The 22,576-nt window shown below is 48.6% G+C and overlaps 10 protein-coding genes across 10 annotated transcripts; 5 read left to right on the top strand and 5 right to left on the bottom strand.

The window, feature by feature from the left end:
* Positions 1–243: 243 nt before the first annotated feature.
* Positions 244–1,467, top strand: N7517_000410 (Aromatic prenyltransferase DMATS type; the record flags this gene model as incomplete). Its single annotated transcript, XM_056718140.1, has 1 exon — positions 244–1,467. The coding sequence occupies one exon, from the start codon at positions 244–246 to the stop codon at positions 1,465–1,467; it is 1,224 nt and encodes a 407-aa protein (XP_056582275.1).
* An 832-nt stretch (positions 1,468–2,299) lies between these two features.
* Positions 2,300–3,527, top strand: N7517_000411 (Aromatic prenyltransferase DMATS type; the record flags this gene model as incomplete). Its single annotated transcript, XM_056718141.1, has 2 exons — positions 2,300–3,229; positions 3,291–3,527. The coding sequence occupies 2 exons, from the start codon at positions 2,300–2,302 to the stop codon at positions 3,525–3,527; spliced, it is 1,167 nt and encodes a 388-aa protein (XP_056582276.1).
* Positions 3,528–4,036: 509 nt separating this feature from the next.
* Positions 4,037–6,037, bottom strand: N7517_000412 (FAD-binding oxidoreductase; the record flags this gene model as incomplete). The annotated part of the gene is made up of 3 exons (XM_056718142.1): positions 4,037–5,077; positions 5,161–5,738; positions 5,764–6,037. 3 exons carry the CDS (start codon positions 6,035–6,037, stop codon positions 4,037–4,039), a joined length of 1,893 nt encoding a protein of 630 aa, XP_056582277.1.
* Positions 6,038–6,121: 84 nt separating this feature from the next.
* N7517_000413 (uncharacterized protein) lies at positions 6,122–6,602 on the top strand (the record flags this gene model as incomplete). The annotated part of the gene is made up of 3 exons (XM_056718143.1): positions 6,122–6,203; positions 6,330–6,403; positions 6,444–6,602. The coding sequence occupies 3 exons, from the start codon at positions 6,122–6,124 to the stop codon at positions 6,600–6,602; spliced, it is 315 nt and encodes a 104-aa protein (XP_056582278.1).
* A 410-nt stretch (positions 6,603–7,012) lies between these two features.
* Positions 7,013–8,321, bottom strand: N7517_000414 (NmrA/HSCARG family protein; the record flags this gene model as incomplete). Its single annotated transcript, XM_056718144.1, has 5 exons — positions 7,013–7,284; positions 7,343–7,675; positions 7,744–7,894; positions 7,968–8,179; positions 8,273–8,321. 5 exons carry the CDS (start codon positions 8,319–8,321, stop codon positions 7,013–7,015), a joined length of 1,017 nt encoding a protein of 338 aa, XP_056582279.1.
* Positions 8,322–9,149: 828 nt separating this feature from the next.
* On the bottom strand, positions 9,150–10,375 carry N7517_000415 (cytochrome P450; the record flags this gene model as incomplete). Its single annotated transcript, XM_056718145.1, has 6 exons — positions 9,150–9,300; positions 9,362–9,605; positions 9,668–9,845; positions 9,898–10,017; positions 10,072–10,174; positions 10,299–10,375. The coding sequence occupies 6 exons, from the start codon at positions 10,373–10,375 to the stop codon at positions 9,150–9,152; spliced, it is 873 nt and encodes a 290-aa protein (XP_056582280.1).
* A 2,003-nt stretch (positions 10,376–12,378) lies between these two features.
* N7517_000416 (NmrA/HSCARG family protein) lies at positions 12,379–13,632 on the bottom strand (the record flags this gene model as incomplete). The annotated part of the gene is made up of 4 exons (XM_056718146.1): positions 12,379–12,644; positions 12,712–13,044; positions 13,092–13,245; positions 13,312–13,632. The coding sequence occupies 4 exons, from the start codon at positions 13,630–13,632 to the stop codon at positions 12,379–12,381; spliced, it is 1,074 nt and encodes a 357-aa protein (XP_056582281.1).
* Positions 13,633–14,552: 920 nt separating this feature from the next.
* Positions 14,553–16,561, bottom strand: N7517_000417 (cytochrome P450; the record flags this gene model as incomplete). The annotated part of the gene is made up of 6 exons (XM_056718147.1): positions 14,553–15,162; positions 15,235–15,359; positions 15,419–15,634; positions 15,688–15,812; positions 15,886–16,068; positions 16,144–16,561. 6 exons carry the CDS (start codon positions 16,559–16,561, stop codon positions 14,553–14,555), a joined length of 1,677 nt encoding a protein of 558 aa, XP_056582282.1.
* An 875-nt stretch (positions 16,562–17,436) lies between these two features.
* Positions 17,437–19,409, top strand: N7517_000418 (cytochrome P450; the record flags this gene model as incomplete). Its single annotated transcript, XM_056718148.1, has 8 exons — positions 17,437–17,704; positions 17,772–17,835; positions 17,890–18,151; positions 18,211–18,325; positions 18,376–18,467; positions 18,527–18,955; positions 19,021–19,178; positions 19,241–19,409. The coding sequence occupies 8 exons, from the start codon at positions 17,437–17,439 to the stop codon at positions 19,407–19,409; spliced, it is 1,557 nt and encodes a 518-aa protein (XP_056582283.1).
* Positions 19,410–20,711: 1,302 nt separating this feature from the next.
* Positions 20,712–22,323, top strand: N7517_000419 (FAD-dependent oxidoreductase; the record flags this gene model as incomplete). The annotated part of the gene is made up of 4 exons (XM_056718149.1): positions 20,712–20,880; positions 20,937–21,526; positions 21,601–21,944; positions 21,993–22,323. 4 exons carry the CDS (start codon positions 20,712–20,714, stop codon positions 22,321–22,323), a joined length of 1,434 nt encoding a protein of 477 aa, XP_056582284.1.
* Positions 22,324–22,576: the final 253 nt, after the last annotated feature.

Raw genomic sequence — 22,576 nt, forward strand, 5'->3', positions numbered from 1 at the left:
CGACCATGGCACTCCGATACCGATCACGACTAGCGGTGGGAGGAAAGGATCGGTCAGGTATGTCTGTTCGTGACGTGGTCTTGCTACCTTCGTGTGATGCAGCACGTACTTCAAATGTTGGCATCTGTCTTGGCCTTGCCCTGTTCGGCTCTTATATTTACTGTGAAAACTACTTTAAGCCCAGGTCGGAACAACTTGGCGCTATATCGATATTTTTACATGTGCTGATACTTTCAAGTCACCATGACGATCGAAACGGCTCAGAACCAGGTGCCCCTAGGCATGATGGCCAAGGGAGCCTCCACTTCTCCCATCTCCACTACTTTTGATGTGCTGAGTCGATACTACCTCTTCACCGATAGCCATCAGAGGGCTTGGTGGGAGAAGACTGGCCGCCTGTTCGACAAAATTCTTGCCTCGGCGGGCTATAACCCTGCCCGCCGCCTGGAGGCTCTCACGTTTTACAGTCAAGTCTTGATTCCACAGCTGGGCCCCTACCCATATGAATTTCACAGCGCAATTACCCGGAGCGGGCTCCCCGTGGAGTTCAGCGTTAACTACCAGCAAAAAGGAGACGTTGACCCGGTAGTTCGCATTGGATTCGAACCCGTCACCGCAGCGTCTGGGACGGAACAAGACCCCTACAACCAAAAGCCACCGGTCGATCTCTTGAACCAATTGGAAAAGCTCAACATCTCCGGGTTTGACCCTGAGCTGTTCCGATACTTCTTGGACGCACATACCGTCAACACCCACGAAAGAGGGCTGCTGAAGGAAAAGAAGATCGAAGGGAGCAACCTGACCTCCCAGGCCGCTTTCGGGTTTGACATGAAGGAGAAGACCATCTCCGTCAAGGGGTACACATTCCCCGCTATCAAATGCACTGTCAACGAGAAGGGGTTCGGAAACTTCATAGCCGAATCAATGCAACCCCTCGCGGCGCGGATGGGCCCCATCCCCTCGTTCGATATGGTGCACGCTTACTTGGAAGAGACCAACGGCTACAGCCAATTTGCTTTCTGGTCCTTTGATTGTGTCGACCCTGCCCAATCACGCCTCAAACTCTATAGCTCCCATAACAGCGTCGTCTGGTCCAAGGTAGAGGAGATCTGGACCCTCGGTGGGCGGGCTAAGTCTCCTGTCGTTCAACAAGGATTGGAGTACTTGAAGGAGCTTTGGCAATTGACCAAGCTGTCTGAGGGGGATCGTGACTTTAATGGTGGCTTTGACGACGGCAAAGTCTCCACCAGCAGCCCGATGGTGTGGAATTACGAGATGAAGAAGGGCGAGGCCAGTCCACTCACAAAGTTTTACTTTCCCATCCACGGAGAGAGTGATTACAATGTTATCACTGGCTTGGCGAAGTTTTTGTCTCGTATCGGGCTTTCCAAATACGGTGATAACTACGAGGAAACAGTGCAGCACTATTTGTATATCATCCCTCCCCCTTTTCCTTCTCCCACTTAACGTCAATCGGTCCGCTAACTGTGACCAGCCCAGAGAGAGATTTGAGTAAAACAGCTCGCCTGACATCTTGGATATCCTTCGCATATACGGAAAAGACGGGGGTTTACCTGAGTGTCTACTACCACTCATCTGATGAATACCCATGGTTGAAATTAGAGGAGACCGAACAAAGCCGTTGAGCAGACCTTTTAGAGAGAATAAATCTAGTTTGGGAGTTAGTTCGTCAATATGTCTATCTAGAATGAGATAAGGAATATCTGTCACTATGGATTGTATCACTTATGTCGTAGACCACCTCTAGTTTGACCAATTATAACAGCACCTCGGCCAGTGGCTTGAGAATCAACTCTCTGCTTCTCTGTCATAGCATATCGATGCAGATATGTCACTTTTTCTTCCTTGCTTACCATCAACTAGAGAGTCGATGCTTATTTCCCCTTCAGCTTGCTTCTTCATCAGCTTCTCTCGTCGCCCAGCTCTCTCATTGGTAGCCACTCAATAAATCTACATTCTCGTGCATCATCCTACAGCTGCAACACACAACTATGTCATATCTGAACAGCACATACCGCCGATCGAGTCCTTGCATATTACAGGTTACACGTTGATGCATAATGGAAAGAATGAGATGTCGGCAAAGGACACGAAAACTTCTAGCGCATGCATTAGCTGGGTACAAGGTTCAAGTAAATCCACTCAACCGGCATTGACCAATTTTGGAAAAAGATCAACGAGACTAGACAGGTACATATCTATCTATGTTGTAGTGCCGAGTTTGTCTCCTGGACACCCCCATCCTGCTGTGCAACTGAGTTCCAAACGCAACACGACCATGACTGTCAATCCTCCCATCTCATCGGTGAAAACCAGAGACAATGATGTCTCCGATAGCTCAATTCCACCTTTGAAGTGCTTCGCCTTCCAGAACCCCACCGAGCAGGCCTGGTGGGACAAGACGGGGCCATTGTTGGCTAAAGTCCTTCAGTCCGCCCAGTACAGTGTGCAAAACCAGTATCTTTACATGACGCTGTATAGGACTGTTCTGATTCCTCGGCTCGGCCCACATCCTCATACCTGGGACTCTTTTATCACATATTCTGGAATTCCAGTGGAGTTCAGCATCAACTTCCAGCAGCACGGCCCTCCAACAGCTCGGATTGGATGGGAACCTGTGAGCCAGAAGTCGGGTTCCCCAGCAGACCCGATCAATCATGACACCATCACCCGGGCAATCGACACAATGACCCAACTCAATCTCAAGGGCTTCGACACCAAGTTCCTCAACCATATGATTAGATGTCTCACTGCTACTCCCGCGGAGTCCGCCGAGGTTGATCGGGATCAGTTGTATCTTCTCAGGATGAAGAACCAAGTATCTTTTGGGCTCGATCTCAAAGGCGGAGAGGTCTCTGTGAAGTGTTACTTGTATCCGGCACTGAAGTCACACTTGACGGGCAGCTCTTTGAGACAATTGTTGAGCCACGCAGTGCAGTCGCTCGGCGATGAGGTCTCTTACCCTGCTTTAGATACTATCCATGAATATCTTCAGGGTGCAGGGTTGTATAACCAGTATTCCTTCATCGGCATCGATTGCACCACAGTTTCCAAGTCTCGACTCAAGATATATAACACGATTCAAGACGTGACGTGGTCCAAGCTACGAGACATATGGACACTGGGCGGTCGATTTGAATCGAATGCCACCACACAGCGCGGACTGCAGTTCATTCAACAATTCTGGCAGCTTCTCACTTCGGATCAGGTCGGTGATCAAAGTTTACCTTAACGATACTCAGCTACAATTACTTACTGTGTGAATCTAGGACAAAATGGCCGTTGGCATCTGGAGCTACGAATTGGCGCCAGGGAGTACCGACTTCCCTAACCCCAAGTATTATTTCATTATGCACGGCATGAGTGACATGGAAAATGCTCAGGCGATTGTCAAGTTTTACGATTCCATTGGATGGCATGACCTGGCCGCAAGCTACATCGATTCGGTCAAAGGATACTTGTACGTTGCCCTCCTCATCGCATACCTTGGTGACCACCCCTGCTAATCGCCTAATAAACAGCCCGAACTTTGAATCCGGAGAGACCTCAAACTTGATACAATATGTTTCAATGGCTTATTCGGAGAAGACAGGCGTGTATCTGAGTGTTTATTACCACAGTTCTCTGTAGACAGGATGGCATAATAGAAGTCACTTCGATGACATACCTGTTCGGGTTCCTTATATCTATGTTTATCATTGAAACTGCTTTCTTATCACCTTGGTATAAGCCCGGCGTACGGCGTAGGTTGTAGAGAGAAACTTCTTAAATAAGATAGATAAAACTACACTACATGCAATGTTAGGATGAAGACCTTGCAAAGCTATTTGATACTCATGGAATTATCACCCGAAATTGAATTGTATAGCTGTCTAAACTCTTTATATTTGCATTAGAAGCCATGATGGAAGCAGAAAGAAGGCCAGCATCTATTCCACTGCCCAAAGTAAAATGATTCCCAGCGGTTGAACATGATGTGAGCGCCCAACTGCCTCTGCATGATAATTCAAGTCAGCTAGCTTTTGAGTACCATCTGTGCTGTCCATGCTCGCACGCGGTCTATAAAGTCATAATACTGCCTTAGGTAAACCTGCTTCCGATCCACTCGACACATGCCTTCTTCATCCCACCGTTCCGAGCTCACGCCCAATCGAGTTATGAACAAATCGTCAGGGTCCCAGCGCCCTTTGAGCGCCAGAAGCCGATCATAGTGGGATCCCCAAAACACCTGAGAAGGGTTGCGTTCGTACGGGAACGGTATTCCCAAATAGCCTCCCATTGCTCCTTCCTCGAGGGACTCAAGCACCGGCAACTGCGTCATCGCCACCTCGCCCTGGATACGGTCGTAGGCGTCCCAATCTGGATCTGAGGGTAGGCCGCGACCGAGAGTCAGAGACATCAATGCAGATCGCCAGGATGGATGGATTGCGCTGTCTGATGTATCTTTGCGCTGGACCGCGGGCCCGCCAACCATCCCCTCAAGGCTGAGCACATCTCCGGGCCCATAGCTGAGCTGGGCGAGCGTCTGGCTAATCCGAGAAGGCCCCTGGATAGATGTCATCATATCTCGCGAAACCAGTCGTGACGCAGTCATCATGCCCATGCCAGCCTGGTCCAAACCTTTTGGAAGCGCGAGATATGTAGACAATTGATCGAAGGACTCGGCGGAAGACTCCACTGGCAATCCACGGTCCTCGATACGCTTACTTAGCTTATCGACGATATCCTGGCCATCCGCATGGGAATCATGGATGAGATAGGTCTCGATAGTGAGGAATGACTGATTGCCAGGCAAGACCGGCATTGCAAATGCCTGAACAGCGTCGCCGCGATCTACCAGTACGGGGATTGTCTGGAGCAGATCGGTGACCGTGTCCCAGAAGGCAGAGTCTGGCCCATGGGGGCTGAAGATATTCAGCTTCGATACGACGGCGGGCACATCAGGGTAGGTGCGGAATGTGACGTGCACAATGACACCAAACGTGCCCCCGCCACCTCCACGAACGGCCCAGAAGAGATCCTGGTTTTGGTACTGGTTTGCAGTGACATAGATTCCCTGAAGTACCCGATATATCAGCGGTGATTACAGTGGATCGAATAAGCCATATGGGATTCAGGGAGGACCAACTGGCCACTTACCTGTGCTGTGACAACGCCAACCTCTAACACATTGTCAACCCCCAGGCCTCGCGAAGGGGTGAGAATACCATAGCCACCACCTTGCATCCAACCACCCGCAATGCCGACCGTACTGCAGCTTCCTCCCACCACTGTATATCCCGCCTCTCCGGCCGCCGAGTAGAGCTCTCCCGTGAGAACCCCCGCCCCCACTGTCACGGCGGGGCCTTCTGACGGAATTGACCGACCGTCTGGAGCCTGAGGGGTGAACGAGTCCACATGCTGGATGCCTTTAAGACCGGCGGTATGGAGCTGTAGGGAGTTGGGGGCCGATGAACGACCTGCCAGGTCGTGACCAGTGTTGCGAATGACGAGTCTCAAGCGATTAGAGGCGGCGAACTGAACCACCTCCTGTACTTCTGACACGGACTGCACATAGGCCGAGTAGTGTGCTACGCGGCCCTGGTTGCATTGGCCGAGTTCCAGCGGGTCACTGACGTGGCAACTTTGCTTCTGTGGGCGCGAATGTTCCCATGTGTGTACCTGTAACGCGGCTGTGAAGAGCGGGAAGTCAGTATGGCCAGCAGTTGCTTCGGGGACTCTAGAGCATCGGATTGGATTTACCTGGATTCTCAACCCGCCATGTGGTGTTGCGAAAGTTTTGAATCAACTCAGCGCAAGAGCCATTGGAGTATTGTGTCTCATGGCACACAGCTCCGACTGGGCGTAACTGCACCAGATGGCCCCCAATGGTGTTATTGAGGGCGCCCCAGGCCGCCGGCGAGGGCCAGCAATCATCACTCGGGTCACACCGACATTGAGACCCAGAGCTATCAGACAGGTAAGGCCCCAGCCCGAGGGCGAAGAGCACAATAACACCAGCCAACCAGAATGCCATGACGAGCGACCGAGGGTAAGGTGGACCACCTTGGGCACAGAGTCCAAGATTTTGGAGTTTTAATAACCATGAACGGCCCCAAAGATGACGGAAGGGCTCCGCTGGGGCGGCCAGGCGTATCTACTACAACAGCTCGGGCGAGAAAATCCCCTAATGCAATGCACATGTACGCACACCGCCGATCTAAGATACAGTATTTCGTCAAATGCATACAGTCATTAGATACAGAAAAAGGTGAGAGGTACATACTTTCAATCAATTAATATTAATTATTGGTATTGGCATTACCTAGTACTTCCTAAAGAGGGTTTGCGGCGTGCATGCGTGTGCATTGCATTAGAAGGCCGTCTCACCTGGGCTGTTGTGGTATGTAGTATGTAGCTAAGTTCCAATATCAAGCTTCAAGAATATGCATGCCGTGCCTTCCCCCCGCCTTCCCCACTATGCAACTGGCGATGACCGAATAAACCCGAAGAGGCAAGGGACAGTGATGGCAGGAATCAAGAGAGTACCACTGCACGATGTCAAGGCAGATGCAAGGGATCCAATATTACGTGACGAATGATCATCCCTCGATTCTTATCGCGTTGCAGTACCGTTCCATTCCAATTGTAGACCTCCCAATCAACCAACCATTTGATTGCAACTCTCATTGAGGTGTTGATTTGCGAGAACAGGTTCGTAGGCTTTCATTACCATACTACAACGGCCGATGAGATGGAGGAGTCCCTTAATAATGTTTATACTTTTTGATTTTAGTAGTAGGTAGGTATGGTCCCACACATATCAACTCTATAGCGGATCGGGCCGTGTAGTCCATCCATGGCTAGTCACCAGCTTTAATTAACTTTAGAATCACTGCTCTCGATGGCTATATCTTTGGATCGCGAGAAAACAGAAGATTGGGCATCTATTAATGAACAAACAGCCTTTGCCAAATCAATTGGGCTGGTTGATTGTAGAGTAAATTGTAGACTACGTGTGCCGTGGAAAGACGTCTGCGAACCATTCCGCACATGTCATAAGGGATTCTCGGCCCCCAGAGGACTTTTTGGCTTGTGTCGCCGCTCTCTTCAACTCAGCTGCAGTTTGAGACTCGGTGATTCCACACCCGAATATCTCACCATCCCGCATTTGATAGAAGGAGAATACATCTTTGGACTCTTTCAACTCGGGCTTCTCGAAAGCTGGGAACGTTTCCGGGTCTTCATATCCGATAAAGCGTGCCGGTTGATTCCTCACTGTAACTGCAATGTTAACAGCGCATTGGCGCAAGGAGAGATGGGAGGAAATAATATGTCATACCTCGGGTGAATGTGTCTACCACATCCGCAAAGGAGAGGATATCACCAACGGCTTGGACGGTGCGACGATTCCAACGACCCGGGTTCAAGAAAATACCATGAACTAAGTCGCCAAAATCTTCATCAATGCAAATCCAAGGGACTCTCTCGCCACCGCCAAGTAGCGGACTCCGTAATGTGAACAATCCATCCGAATCCTTTTCCATCGGGAACCCGCCGAACCCCTGGTAGAATGATGGCATGAGGAAATCTTCCATGTACCAAGAGCACATGATTGGGGTGAACGCAGTGAAGACTGGGTTTGCTCGTCCCCAAGCCTCGCCCCATGCCTTGACTGTCGCGAATCAGTCAGCATATCTCAAAAACACATTGCCTTCGTCCACTCTATGGGAGCTTATATACCATCCAAAACAGGGGTGCGAATTTTGCCATTGGTGAGCTCCTCTGCCGATGGCTGGGAGCTGAAAACGACGTTCGCGATCCCGGCAGCAGCGGCGCTCTGTAGAATACGGTTCCCAAAGTCCAGTTCATACCGGCCTGCTCTCACATCGTCCTGGTGATGGTTAATTGGGCCGTTCCAACTCAGGTCTTCGGGGATAGAAGACCATAAGACAGGATTAAACTACCGTATTTGAATATCCATTGTTAATAAATATGCCCCAGCTCCCAGAGATGGCATCACGGGTCAAACTATCGTCAAAGCCATCTGTCTGCACGACGTCCGCCCCCAATGCACGAAGCTCGCTTGCCTTTTTCGACGACCCATCCCGGGTGAGACATCGCACATGGAACTCGGGATTTTGAAGGAGGGACCTGGCAACCGAACCACCCTGTTTGCCTGTTTACACCCAGTCGAGTTAGAAACAACGCCAAAGATATTTCACAAAGCCCCTAATGAAGTCAAACGGAATATGGGATATGTGCGGCTCACCGGTAGCCCCGACCACGGTAACTATCTTGCGCTCGCTAGAAATCGTCATGGTTCTATAGAAGAAAGGGATGAGAAGCTCCTACTTTCTTGATTACTGAAATTCCAGATGAAGCAAGATGTATTGAACTGGAAATATTCAGTGGGATGAAGAGGGGCCTTCTTCACACTCACCAGCGCCTATGCATACGCACACCGTGTCTCGGGCTTCGCACCGGGGGGATCGGTGGGGGAAAAGTTAAGTTGGCCAGGGCCTAGAAGACACTTCAAAGATGGCACGCACTGCTGAGAGTGGGGCATGGGTACCCAACAATGGCCCTGCAAGGGGCTGGAAGTTGACATCTCACTTCGTCACACCATGGATGACCGTACATAACGGTTATTTTCACCGCATTTTCAGATGAGAAGCGTGCATGGCGTGACTTGTCGAGTTTGGCTCGCTATATTCATAGTCGGTGGGATCTAGTATGCAGAGAATGACAGTTCTATACGGCCCCAGTGTGGTATGCGGGCCCCTGGATACCTCCTCATGGACCAGTGCCGGGAACACTAAACTTGTACGTCTATGTTGTACGGAGTACATATTTGCAGTATATTTACACCCCATTCAGCCTAATAAGGAAATATGTGCTCGAGATCGTCCTATGTCACGGAGAGAGTTATGTCAGAAGAGGAAAGATAATACTGGTTTAATCAAGGTTCTATAACACACAATGAGGTGACCCGAAAATGAGATGTCTCTAGGCCTAGTGCTCTAAAGCCATTACTAGCTAGCGGCGAGCAAAATTATTCACTCCTAATTGCTGAATTCAGCATCTCCACATAGTACAAGTGCCATGCTGGTCGGCGAATGGATAGTCAAGTTCCTTATCCTACGGCTTCATACTGAAGACGTGCGCTGCTTAATCGACATGCCTCGTTGCTCCATTGGCGGGTAGCTTGCGCCCTCGTCGCACTTCCGGATATCGAAGTTGAGCAGGAAATGGGCCATGATGATACGTAGCAGATCCGCAGCGAGCTGCTTGCCCGGGCTAGGATGAATCAGCATTGGACCGCGCAACTGCTGATAAACAAAGGCTGGATTAAACTCACCAAGCATGCTTTCCATCACCAAACTGACGGGTTTTAGGACTGGAGCCAGCAAGTTTGTAGTTATTGGGTTTCCCCGACTCCTGCCCGAGCTTGTGGAATCGCAACGCATCGAACTCTTCTGGTTGGTCATAATGGCGCTCGTCCATATGTAGCTGTGTATTTGGTGCGAAGACAAATGTTCCCTTTGGTAGCTTTACCCCGTTCTTAAAGGTGTAGTCCTTCTTCATGACTCGATGCACTGCGGCTGTGGGAGAAGGTCAGGTCATCATGATTGCTGGTAGAAAGTGAAGGCGCGGTGGAGCTTACCTGGACCCACGGGTTGTAGTCGCAAGGTTTCCTTGATGAAACTGTCAAGTTTTGTCATCGCCTCGATGGATTCCCTCCCAACCCCTCCATGGTCGCGAATGGCTTGTTCGACTTCGCTACGAAGAATTTCAACGTACTCCGGCCTTTGAGTGAGCTCATAGAGGGACTTTGTTAGCACCTGGGTTCCCATCAGCATCTTGAAACTCAGACATATGCAGAGGTGTCCGTACCGAGCCAGCAGTGTGCACCGCGCCGAAAATGGAGGATACTAGCAGTCCAGCCACATCGAATGGGGTGTACTCGCCGGGTGTTTCTCGCTCTGTCCACTGCCACACCCATTGCGCAAGTGTCTGTAGGCATTGTTAGGTTGATTATCACAGGGGGTTCAGATGTCAAACACGGACCAGCTGGTCATCCTTTGCACCGGCATTGCGTATCATGTCGTCGACTATCAGATTGCTCAATTCAACTTGCATCCGAGAAGCGGCAAATCGGGGACCCAACAAGCTACGCGAAAAGTTAGCCAAATAAACTGCGTCTCAAAGAGGAGGTTGGGGGGATTGAGTACGGTCTTAACACGCGTGGCAGCCACGAAATTTGATGCCCACTCACCGGGACGGCCGAGCCATACCTCATGAATAAGGAAATGGCGTCTGGGTCCCGGCAGAGTGGGTTGCCGACCAACACTCGGCCGATCATGCGTAGCATCAATGCCAGTGCGACCGAGAGGCAGTTGAACTCCTTCCATTCTGATCCCAGATGTGAATATTAGCTGAGAGCTACACCACTTCGTGAGCTAAGGGGACAATTTACCGCCTGGAGAAACGTCGAGTTCGGCTTTCAACCCAAATTCTTGCTCCTTAACAAGCTCCTGGAAGTATGTCGAATGCTTCCCTGTTGTTCGGTTTCGGGACCAAACCACTGCCTTTGAGAGAGCCGCCACGGGAACGTGTTTAAGCGAGTCCGCGACGCCTGGACAAGTGTACATGGTCTGAAAAAGCTGTAGATACCAATATGTCAGGATACTGCTTTGGCACCATAATCTCTGATAAAAAGTAGAAACTCACATCTTCACTGACGGCGTCCAGAGATGCATACTCATCAGGAAGGACTTGGTATTCGCGGACCATGTCGTCGTTGCATACACACACCTCCCACTTGTCCCGTGTCCGTACTTGGAACGCATAATCGCCATGCTTGAGATCATGTAAGTTATTTCCATATATAGGGGTTTTATTCCGTGCTACAAACGAACCTTGACATATCCCTCGTTAAGGAGTTGGTCACAGTTTGCGGGCCACTTTAGCCCGGACCATCTAGACGCCAGAAAGCCCTTAGGCCCAACGGTGGGTAGATCGATCTATTAGAGGTTCGTTTAGTCATGGTTGTAAAATCGACGGAGTAGCTTCGGATACATACCCATGATCGATAGTAGCGAACCCAGCGGAAAAGCGCCCAGATAGCAAGAAAGCCAGCGACAGCCTTGATCTCTGGGAAACGCCCTAACTGATAGTACACGAGACTTATAATACCTGGGCTGTCCATACTGGGTTGGTCATCCAAAGAAATACGGTTCTACCCTCCAAAGTGGGAACAGGGGGTTATAGTTTTGCAGCAGTTACCATATATTTATATGATGTGTACATTGATGTATATGCGTCCGTCATTAATTGACCGCCTCTACTAAGCATCCCTTCATTCGTGTGACAAGCTTTCTTCGCTGACATATCTTTTCCAGATCGGTGGCGCTCTTGAGCTACCCCAAGACGCCAGGGACTGAGGAATGCCACAAAACACAAATTCTATGCAGTTGATCCTCCTTGCAGATTTTGCATGGGGACATGCGCTCGCTGGGGTGGCGTAGCGGTCCCTCGTAGACAATACTCCGACAGTCTGGCCCACGAACACTCAGCCAGCCCATCCCCATGCCATTGCGAGGGGCGCCAGTGGAAATCGCACCTAGACCTATCACTGCAGATAGGTACATACGGGTTGGCCATTAATTTCACTACTCTTTGATTCACCCTTCTTCAACCTAAAGGTCTTGTGCCCTGAGCGAGGACGATAGAACCACAGCTTAATGGCACGGACCTTGCTCATTACCGTGACCCCATAACATTATTGGACATAGATAGTACTACTATAATTTTCACAACCCCCCTGTCAGTACAGCAGGTGGAACGAGCCTGGCCCCGTTGTAAATAGTAACCTCAATCTTATCTTGACGGTATCCTAGAATACTTCTATCAACCTCTATGAATTTATATCAGCCCAAAGAAGAAGAGAGACAATATTTCGAGAAATGGTCCACGACTATTAAAACTATTCTATTGATCATTATTCTAGATACTAGGATGAGTAGATATACCAAACTTTAGTAAATTACGAATACAAGTGAGTAAGTGCATACCAGAAAGAGGAATGATGAAGTGTACGATGTCTGAACTCTAGAATAGGTTAGGTAGCTGAATTTCGATGCTCTGATTTTGTGAGTACGCAAGTTATATATAGCTCATTGCCTCTGATCCAAAAGCAAAAGAATGAAAGACATTTGTTAGGAACCATTCGATTATATATGGATCTAGTATGACACATAATTTGCCTAGGCAGTGGATAACAAGAATGGCACATTGTAAGCACTATCTAAACATGCTGCCTTCAGTCGCCGTCATGAGAGGAGGGTGTTAGTTGTCGAGCATATCTCTGAAGCATCAAACATTGTGGGCTTTGAGGACATGCGCCTTCTTAAACCAGGTCTGAAATGTAGTGAGACCTCCATTCTGGCCCCGAGCCGACATTGCTGAGTCTTTCAAGACTGTCGCGGTCGACATGTCGCTCTCATGCTCGGCAAACCACCGGCCACCACAAGAGTTCATGTACCAGAACATTTGGCGCGTTTCGATTCGGCACCTCGTACCATTGAGCTTAATACTGGACCAGGATGGCATCTCCTCGTATCGAGCAGGAATGCCAGTGGCTGTAGTAGGGACTCTTAGTTACATGAAACGACTGGGCGCCTATGAATGAAGGAGGAGAGGGCGTACCTTGTGTGTATGCCTCTGCTACGTCACGCATTGCAATCTGTTGACTAGTTGCTTGAACCAGGACCTGATGGTATCTGGACGGGTTCAAGAAGATGCCATGCACGATATCCCCGAGGTCGACCTCACAACTAACCCAGGGCATATCACCCTTGCCACCATATGGCGGGGTTCGAAAGACCAATTCATTTGTCTCCGGGTCAGGATTCCAAGGGAAACCACCGAAAGCATCCACGAATGGATCGTAGAAGAAGCATTCCATGAATGAGGCGCACAGGATGGGAGTGAAGCTGGCAAATGCTTTCTTGCGCCCATATTGTTCAACGTGGTATTTGGCTTGGGAGATCAGTACATGTAGCAATAGTGGTAAGGTTCTTACCTACTCTCAAACCCTTCGATGTGCATTCTGCCCTTTGTGGCATTTGTGATGGATGGTCCAGAGCTATAGACCACATGCTGAACGCCTGCTTTCTCCGCAGCATCGATTACCGACACTCCAAGGTCATAGTCACTGGGGCCATCTAATGACTTCAAAGCCTATTGAGGCGTAACTTCAGTAAGCCCATATCCCACTGAACATGGGAATATTGGTGGAGAACTTACCTCATCATCGGAATTGGTGTTGATAAAAACCCCCCAACTGCCAGCGAAGGCATTGGCCATTTCGACTGAGTTAAGTCCATCTGCCTGAACTAGCTCTGCCCCAAGCGAGGCAATAGCTTGCGCTTTCTCGGATTGAGGGTCTCTCGTGACAACACGGACGTGAAAAATATTATCCTTGTGCGCCAGTAGGGAACGTGCCACACTACTTCCCTGGTTTCCTGTATCGGTCAGCTTTGAATAACTTCGTGCAGCTTTAGGAAGGTTATTACCAGTCCCTCCAAATACTGTGATAACTTTTTTCGTCTTCGCTTCAATAGTCATGATTACTGCGTAGGGTCTATGTCTTAGATCGATATCAGGTTGATTCAGTCAGTTATGATTATGGTCTGATTCACTGTGTAGGTATTTATATATATGTTGCTCTAGTCCAATGGGGTTCCTCCGCTCTTAACACCGATCAGTTTGCCTGCATGAGAACCAAACAGGCTATGGTTTAGACCAATAATTCAAATTTATTTAAAAACAGCTGATGTGCGAGAGATACCGCCCATTACAGTGAAAGTCTCCACGGCCAATTAGGCATTTGGAGGACCTGCAATCATCATCTGAGACCTCAAACCCAAATCAGGATGAGCAAGCGAACCAAAAAATGACCAAGATGCGTGAACACTGTTGTGGGTCATGAGACCTTCCCTTGCGTGACAGGTACATACTTGCTTCTTCACGCCTGAGAGTATGTATCTGTCTTATTCACTCAATGATACATGTGAGTGGAAGTGAATTCGGTGTAGGGATCAGCGACTTGCGCATGACAGATCACATCTCTTTAGCCATTAGGAATTGTGATTATGTCCCAATTTCCGAATACTACTTCAATGAGCCAAGAATACGACGTCACCTTATTTCGGCATCGCGTGGTATGTTATGCCGAGCTGAGAGTGTCCATAAAAAAAACAAGCAAAGTGTGGGTGGGCCAAGCTGGGAATGATATCCTGCGTTTGATGGGTTGACGAAAAGCCTGTGCAAATTATGCAAACGTGGTTACAAATATGACACCTAAGGCAGAAGGAATATCTTGACATTATGAGAAGTGTTTGCATTGTTTTGTAGGTTTTGTATGTTTGACTTTTAATCCCCTTGTCAGAAATATATGGGAACAAACGGGTACATAGGCATTGGAGGCTTTGGTATGATAGTGGTGTAGACATAAGCATCCCCACAGGAAATTTTTTTGTCTCTCGTCAGTGACTTGTGGAGCTCCCCCGTGCTGGCCGTTCCTTGAATATAGTCCAAAGAGGGCCAATCCCCATACTGAACCCATCAGCTCGTTGGTCCCAGTATTGCTGGAGCTGGTCCTTGTTTGACGGCTGTGCCTCAAACCGGCTGAAAAGCGAGTACATGGTCCATCTGATCTGCATAAGAGCAGCATTCTTGCCAACACAATTGTATGCCCCCATCAGGAAAGGGACGAAAACCTCTGGATGGTGAATCAAGTCGCGACGGCTGTACCAACGTTCTGGAATGAACTCATCGGGGTGCTTGAAATTGCGCTCATCCCGGAAGACAGCATAAAATGGGACCTTGACATTAACATTGCCGGGAATGAACGTCTCCCCTACCCGTATCCCCTCGGGTGGTGTGATTCGGGGAAAGCCCGAGGGGCCAGCGTAATGAAGTCGGAGTGATTCATTGATGATGCCGTTGAAAAGCGGTAAATTTGTAAGATCTTGAACGTCCGATCCATTGTTGCGCTCTCTGGCCTCATCAAACTCATCCTGTAGTCGCTTTTGGTAGTCTGGGTAACGCATGAGATAGTACAGGATCCCCGTCATCGTGATGGCTACCGTGTCGCTATTATCGCAAAAATATTAGAATCCCGTATGCGAAAGACCATCGAGTCAAGTTTCTAGAGCTCCACTGTACCTTCCAGCAAACACTGACAACGAAGCATCAGCGATCAGGTTCTGCCTAGCTTGTATCGTCTGGGGTGATTTGGCAGAAAAGTCGTTCCAAAGCCAAGCGAAGACGTCTCGCGGTTGATCCGTTCTCTGCATAGGTGTTTGCTTAGTTCATAGCCAACAAGTTCCAAAATCAGTAGGCAAGTCACCTTCAGTCTCTTTTCCATTGCTGTCTCGGAGAAATCCAGGAATTGTTGCAAGCCTCTATTGATGATCGGTATAGTCCGGAACACCATGATAATCCACACCGCGCGAATCATTATTCCCGTTGACACATTTGAGTCGTGCAGATATTGCATCATATAATGTGGTTTTCCGTTGGCAAGGGTGCCGAACGATTCCCCAAACGCAAGTTCACCGATGATCTGCCCATGAGCTAGTGGTTAGCAGTACCTCAATATTCAGACGAGGCTCTTACATCAAACATAAGACACCCAAACCACTCAGTCATATTGACAGGAGTACCCAATGCTGCATTTTTGCTGACTTTCTCAACTAGCTGATTCACGCAGGCTCGCATAGAGGGCTCGTATTCCTTCAGAGCTAGACAGGACCGCACATGGCCGGGTTAGGGAGTGCACTTGTGGAAATATTGAAGCTTGTATCGCACACTTACCAGCAGGTCGAAATGCGTGGTCCCATACACGTCGGCGACGTTGATGCTCCCCTCGATCTCGGGCCCCAAACACCGACCGATGCGGCTGTAATATGTCATACCACGGGCTCTTGATACATGACGACTTGGAAGAGTGAATGGCAGCGATGGCATCTGGATGCTTGATTGATAATTCCGCTGGGCCTAAATAGTTGACTCGAGTTAGTCTATATCCTCCGCCGTTGCGAGAAGGCGAACGAAACCGACTAGGGCACTTACCCACTCGAACAAAGTCCCCATACTGTTCGTGATAGTCTGCGACCATCTCGAAGGCATTGCTGCTCGTGCCAGATTTCCACATAATATATGCAGTCGACAATCGGGATCCAAGGGGTCCTGGGAACCGCCGCAGCCGATGAAATTGCCATCGGTATATCAAAATGCTCACGCAGAGGCTTCCAGTGACTCTGAAGACACGCAGGCTTATTGTTGATAGCCAAGCCCAGAAAATATCGATTCGATTATGAAACAACAGTGCTCCAATGGCCACAATCGGCACACAGATACCAATCAACTTGACAATCATGACCGGCAGGACGAAATCCCATTCCCCATGTCGAAGGACTAGAAGATGAAGGGCTATACCTGCGGTGATGTCCAGTACAACATGCGAAAAGGACTTGACGATAGCCGTCATGGTTATGGCTGAAGTATGATCAGTACAGACACTCTCAGCAATACAGCAAGACCTCCGCGGTCGCTGAGGTACGACGGCTTGAATTGACTATCCGGAACGATCTTCCACTGGGCATAGAACTTTCACTGATCTGAGCCGAACCAATCAATTACGGAGTTTGGGGTAAGACGACTCTAGACCAGATACGATGAATGCCGTGACCTGTTGCTTTTTGCTAGCTGGAGCTGTTAGAGACCAATCTTGTGGGTTGTGTTGGTGAGTTTCCTGACACCCCCACTCGTCTCTGGGCTAGGCTATGTTCTCAAGATCAGAAACCTTCGTACCGCGCCGTAGGTATTCAAGCATTGATCCCCATTGACCAAAACTATACGGTGTGAGAACTGGGTGAAGGTAGGGGCACAATCAATCCTTTGTTCTCTATTCTAGAATGCAGCTCCACTTCAGCCATTCATATCACTCCTTTTTTCATGCAAGGAGAACCTTGTGCATCAAGGTAGTCCGGCAGATGTGCGATGTCATCTCAAAGCCGAATTCAACTTATTGGATGCGGCAGGATGTTACACGTCATCTCAGCTATGGAGTCCATTAAAGCTATGCAGACCTTACCAGACGAATCCAACTTGAAGGAATGCATCTGTATACCCCTTACATATAGCAATGTAATACTCCGTCGGTGCAAAGATAATGCAACTGTTCAAGCGGTTTGATGTTATTCTATCCCACTGCCTCTCCCATTCTCAAGGCTTAATTCCTGGTTTCTTCGGGTGATGAGGATTGGTATATTGACTATCCATTCAGTGCTTTCTTTTCGCTTTGTCACTTCATTTCTTATTGCCTTCAGAGTGGCTTAGCTTCAAGTGGCTGTGCAATTCAAAATGGTTGACATATCTACTATCACGTCGGTAGAGGGAACGAAGTGGACTTTCCTGTTATTTTCCCATTGGCAGGAGCTTCTCTTTGGCTTCTTAATCGTTTACGTTGTTTCACTTCTGTGGAAGGTATTCGACCGTCTTTACCTTCACCCAATCTCGTCCGTGCCAGGCCCAAGACTCGCCGCTATCACCTCCCTATATGGGTTTTATTACAATTACGTTAAAGATGGCACATACAGTAAACGATTTTCCGAGTTACATGAAAAATATGGTAAAAAGCACTTCACTTCGCTGTGGTTGTTCCAATTCACAACATAACATCTGACATGCGATCACAGACTCACCTGTAATTCGCGTTGGGCCCAACCGAGTGCATGTCAATGATGTGAAGTTCTATGAGACGTACGAACTATCCCGATCATGACAACTAGCTATATGTTGACGATCCTGCAATAGTGTATTCCGTGCAGGAGCGCCCTTTTACAAAGAACCCGAATTCTATCAGTCGCTTGGGGCTGATGGAGCACTGGCCTCTCTAACTGACCCGGCAGTGCACCGGAAGCATCGTAGCTACCTGAGCTCACTATTCTCCGCGCAAACAACGCTGGATTTGAAGCCCCGGCTTCTAGAGACCTTGAATAAGGCTGCCAGTCATCTTCAGACAGCAGCCGCGAAAGATCAATCAGTCGATATACAAAAGATTTACAGCGAGCTCATTGTAAGACTTGTTGTCTGACGTTAACCTTAAATGTCATTCATGCTAACTTCATATCCAAGGGCGATGTCGTATGCGATCTGATGTTCGCGCATAGCTACGATTTCATCGACTCCGGCGATGAAGGCCACCCTCTGCTGAATGAAATCGACAATCTGGGGACGATGACCTGGCTCAGTATGTCAATTCGTCGCTTCATTTATGACTTTTCAATCTAACCTCGGTAGTGATGGAGTTTCCGGCCATCAAGACGATCATGAAAGCTCTCCCATCGTCTGTAGGTCACAAGTTAAGTCCGGAAATTATCAGGTTCAGACAGGTACGTTCAAATCCAAGGAATCATATCTCCGTTGGGCACAGCTGATATCAACGGGGTAGTTCTGTGATGACCGGTTGGTAGAGGCACAACACAGAAAGCTATCCGGCAATGTCCCAGCCAGGAAGTCATATTTCGATCTGTACTTGGAAATTGACAGTCGCAAAGACTCGCTACCGAACGTGGCAGAGGTCTTCGATGGTGCCTTTAACTTCATGACCGCAGGCATTCACACAACTGCCTATACTCTATCCTGGGCCACTTTCAATATCCTAAATTCCCCATCCGTATTGGCCAAGGTCCAAGCTGAACTGGATAGAGCCAAGGTGGCGATCCGCGATGTCTTCGACCCAAAGTCGATTCAAAATCTGCCTTACCTCGGAGGGGTCATCCGAGAAACAATGAGGATGGCTGACCCCGTTCCCGGCTATCTTCCTCGTGTAGTCCCAAAGGAGGGCGTTCAAATTGGCTCATTCTTCCTACCCGGAGGTGTAAGTCCGCAACAGGCCTGCTATAGCTTATGCTCGGGGAGTTTTACTGACAATTAACTATGCAGACCAGCGTCTCTACCGCCCACCCTGTCATCCATATGGATCCAACCATCTTTCCCGAGCCAGAGAAGTTCGACCCCGATCGCTGGATACGTGGTGGAGAGGAGTTAGAAAGATACAGTGTTCCTTTTGGGAAGGGTTCTCGTCGCTGTATTGGAATGAGGTACGTTGACAGGTTGATTACTAGGACTTTATGGGAGAGTACTGCTGACAATGGGAATAAAGCGTGGCTTACATGGAGTTATACGCCGTTCTCGCCTATATATTTAGTCATTTTGCACTTGAACTGGCGGACGATGGCCAGTCACGAAATGGGATACAATGGGCCGACCGTATTGTTGCCCGTGCAACATCTGATTTGAAAGTCAACGTGCTGAAGGATCTCTGGGAGTAGTTAGTATGGCATACATCGACACATCGTGGAAAGCTGCACAAAAAGTGCTCATCCTCTGAGAGGCATAAAATTATGAATACTGCCCGTATATCAAGAAATCCAGATCATCACAAGGCTTACCTTTTCTAATATGCGGTGTAAATGAGACTTACCAATGAAGGTGCGCTTGTCCCAATTATTGCCCACAGCCTGGAGAGTTCAAAAATGGACGCCAGGCTTTGCAAAGCCTGTAACTGGGCCTAAGCTTCGAAGCCCAACCCAACCCAGTGGGCTTTGATGGGGGCCCAATGGGCCCCCATCAAAGCCCATTCAGGGGGTTCAACTAGTGTCTTGTAATCGCTGTATTCTGACCCTTCTACTAGTTATATGGAGTTTAAAATTAGAACTTGGAATTAAAATAGCTATAGTGTATATTCTAATTTTGAATAAAATCCGACTAGTGGATGTTGAAAAAATGGTTAATATTGAAGTTTTAATAGATAGTTATATATCTAGTTAGCATTCATACGGGAGTATCAGCACTTTCTACGTGAACCTCTAGTTATAATTTAAGACTTAGCTAAACAACGCGTTTTTTCGCGTGTTTAAACGTAATATACAAGTCTAGCTAATTATTAATAGCGTATTAATTTAAATAATTAAATATTACCCTAATCTAAGGGCTAAAAACGGGATCTAAACATAAGGTAATTAAAAAAGTCCCGTTTTTCGGACTATGATGGGCTTTGGGCTTTGGGCTTTGGGGGCTTTGCGGAGGTCTAGGTGGCATTACCATCCATTCGACTCCATGGTCTACAGCTGCCATCCTAGCCAAGTGGATTACCAACCATTGCGCTGTATTAAGGTTTTGCTACATCAAATACAATGTACCCAAGAAGCATCCTTGCATTGTACTGGTCGGCACTATTGTTCTCTTACGGCTGGAAGTATACGTTGAGCGAGAGGATGCAAGGTCTCCAGTCAGATGCCACATAGTCATGCATGCCCGGGTGGAAGAGTAGCGGTGAAGAATGTAGAATACCACGGGAGTCGATATGTAGTTACAATATATAGTACAGATGCTGCAGAGGAGTGGAGTCCTAAAATGGGCGGATAATGGGATTCCAGCGCTGACGACTACCAATCATGGGCTGGGTTCTTTAACCATACCTGAACTCTCTAGTATGCACGTCGTCGTAACCGGTGCATCACACGTAATTGAGACTATCGACTAAATAATAAGCCTAGAGTCAAGAGAGCCCAGACGCATTCACCTCTGCAAACTGTCCCAATCCACTAAAGTGAAGTGTGAGCCCTTACACAATGACTGTCACCCATTCCGCTCCAAATGACATCGCACCACCAGGTTCATCCGGTATTAAAGTCATTATCGTGGGACTGGGTCTTGCCGGACTCACTGCTGCGATCGAATGCCACCGCAAAGGTCACAGCGTGATTGGGCTGGAGAAAACCCCCAAACCAACGCACCTGGGTAGGTGATTTTTGCTTCCAGGAAAATCCAGGGACATGGGTCTGACAGCAAGGCAGGCGACATCTTCAGCATCTCTAGTAACGGAGCAAATGTAATCCAGAAGTGGGACAATGGATCTGTTTCTACTTACCTGGACTCCGTCCGTTGCGACGTTGCTAGCATCACTGTTTGGGATGAAGCAGCCAACATCAAGCTTCGCAAAGACATGAGCGGGTACAAAGAGGGCGAGGGACTAGTACTAAACCGTTCAACGACAGTCTGCACCCTGTACGAGTATGGAAAAAGTCTGGGCATCGATCTTCGCTTTGGAATATCAGTATCGGGATACTGGGAAGACGACCACGAGGCAGGAGTCATTGCGAATGACGAACGGTTGTCAGCAGACTGTGTAATTGCTAGCGATGGCATTCACAGTAAAGCACGACCAATCATCACCGGGGATGATAGGCCACTCAACAGGAGTGGCGCTGCCACATATCGCGCGGGCTATCCGGCTGAGGTTTTAGACAATCAACCGGACGCCCAGTGGATTCTCGAGGGTACAGACAAAGCTGATCAGTTAAATCACTTCATTGGCAAAGACATTGCAGTCATCATGGGCACTGGAAGACACGGTAAAGACGTGTACTGGGGGTGCTTACATCGTGTACGTATTCACTTCCTCATTCAGGAAACCGAGTCTGTGAATCATGCTGACCCTCTGATTGCCATTCTCTCCAGAGCTCTGACGGCGTATCCAAGTCATGGCTCCAACCTTCCGACGTGACAAAGGCACTAGCATTGATTGAGGATTGGCCCGCAAAGGACAAAGTCGGGGCAGTGATTAAATGCACACCGAACAATACCTGCTGGGATCACCTAGTCATGGCGGTCGACCCCTTGTCTCGGTGGGTGTCAGAAAAAGGTCGCATGGTTGTCATCGGAGACGCCGCACATGCCTTTATTCCCACATCTGGTCAGGGTGCGAGTCAGAGTATTGAGGACGGTGCAGTCATTGCCATTTGTTTAGAGCTAGCTGGAAAGAAGCAGGTTCCACTTGCTCTTTCGGTCATGGAAAAGCTAAGGTGAGCGAATATTGGCCCTCTTTTCTTCCCATGACTTTTGCAGAACAGTTCACTCACCGTCGTACACAGATATCAGCGAGTCTCCTTGATTGGGGAGGGGAGTGCGAAAATGTTGGAGTCTCTTCATGGGGCAAATTGGGATGCCAAACAACAGGATAAATTACCTACCTTGATTGCTCGCGCGATGTGGATCTTTGATCATGACTGCCAGAAGTCCACATACGAGGAGTTTGAAAAGGCGGCCGAGGCCGTTGTTGCTGGCAGCACGTATGTGCCAGCCAATATTCCAAATGATGGCCGACACGGGATTGTAGAGGAGGAAGGCAAGTCAACAGTAAAGATAGCCTCTACAGACTCCGCCCCTATTGCTGCAGAGTAGAAATGCCTTGACTATGTCGAAACCTTTGAGATAATATTATACGATGCTTTTGGCCTGTTTTTCGGCTGTTGCTCCCAGCTCTCTTTCCCCTTCTCATTCTTAATATACTGCTTTTAAAATCCTCTTTGTGAAAGCGGAAGCCCAAGACATCCAAAACACGCGCGGCTAATAGGACCTGTAATCTATAGCAGATTTCACTGTCTGTCTGTTTAAATATACGGAAAACTGAATATAAACGCATGGATGATATTTC

This window comes from Penicillium concentricum (genome assembly GCF_028827145.1).
Source record: "Penicillium concentricum strain IBT 3081 chromosome Unknown utg000001l_segment0_segment0, whole genome shotgun sequence".
In the NCBI taxonomy this organism is placed as follows: domain Eukaryota; kingdom Fungi; phylum Ascomycota; class Eurotiomycetes; order Eurotiales; family Aspergillaceae; genus Penicillium; species Penicillium concentricum.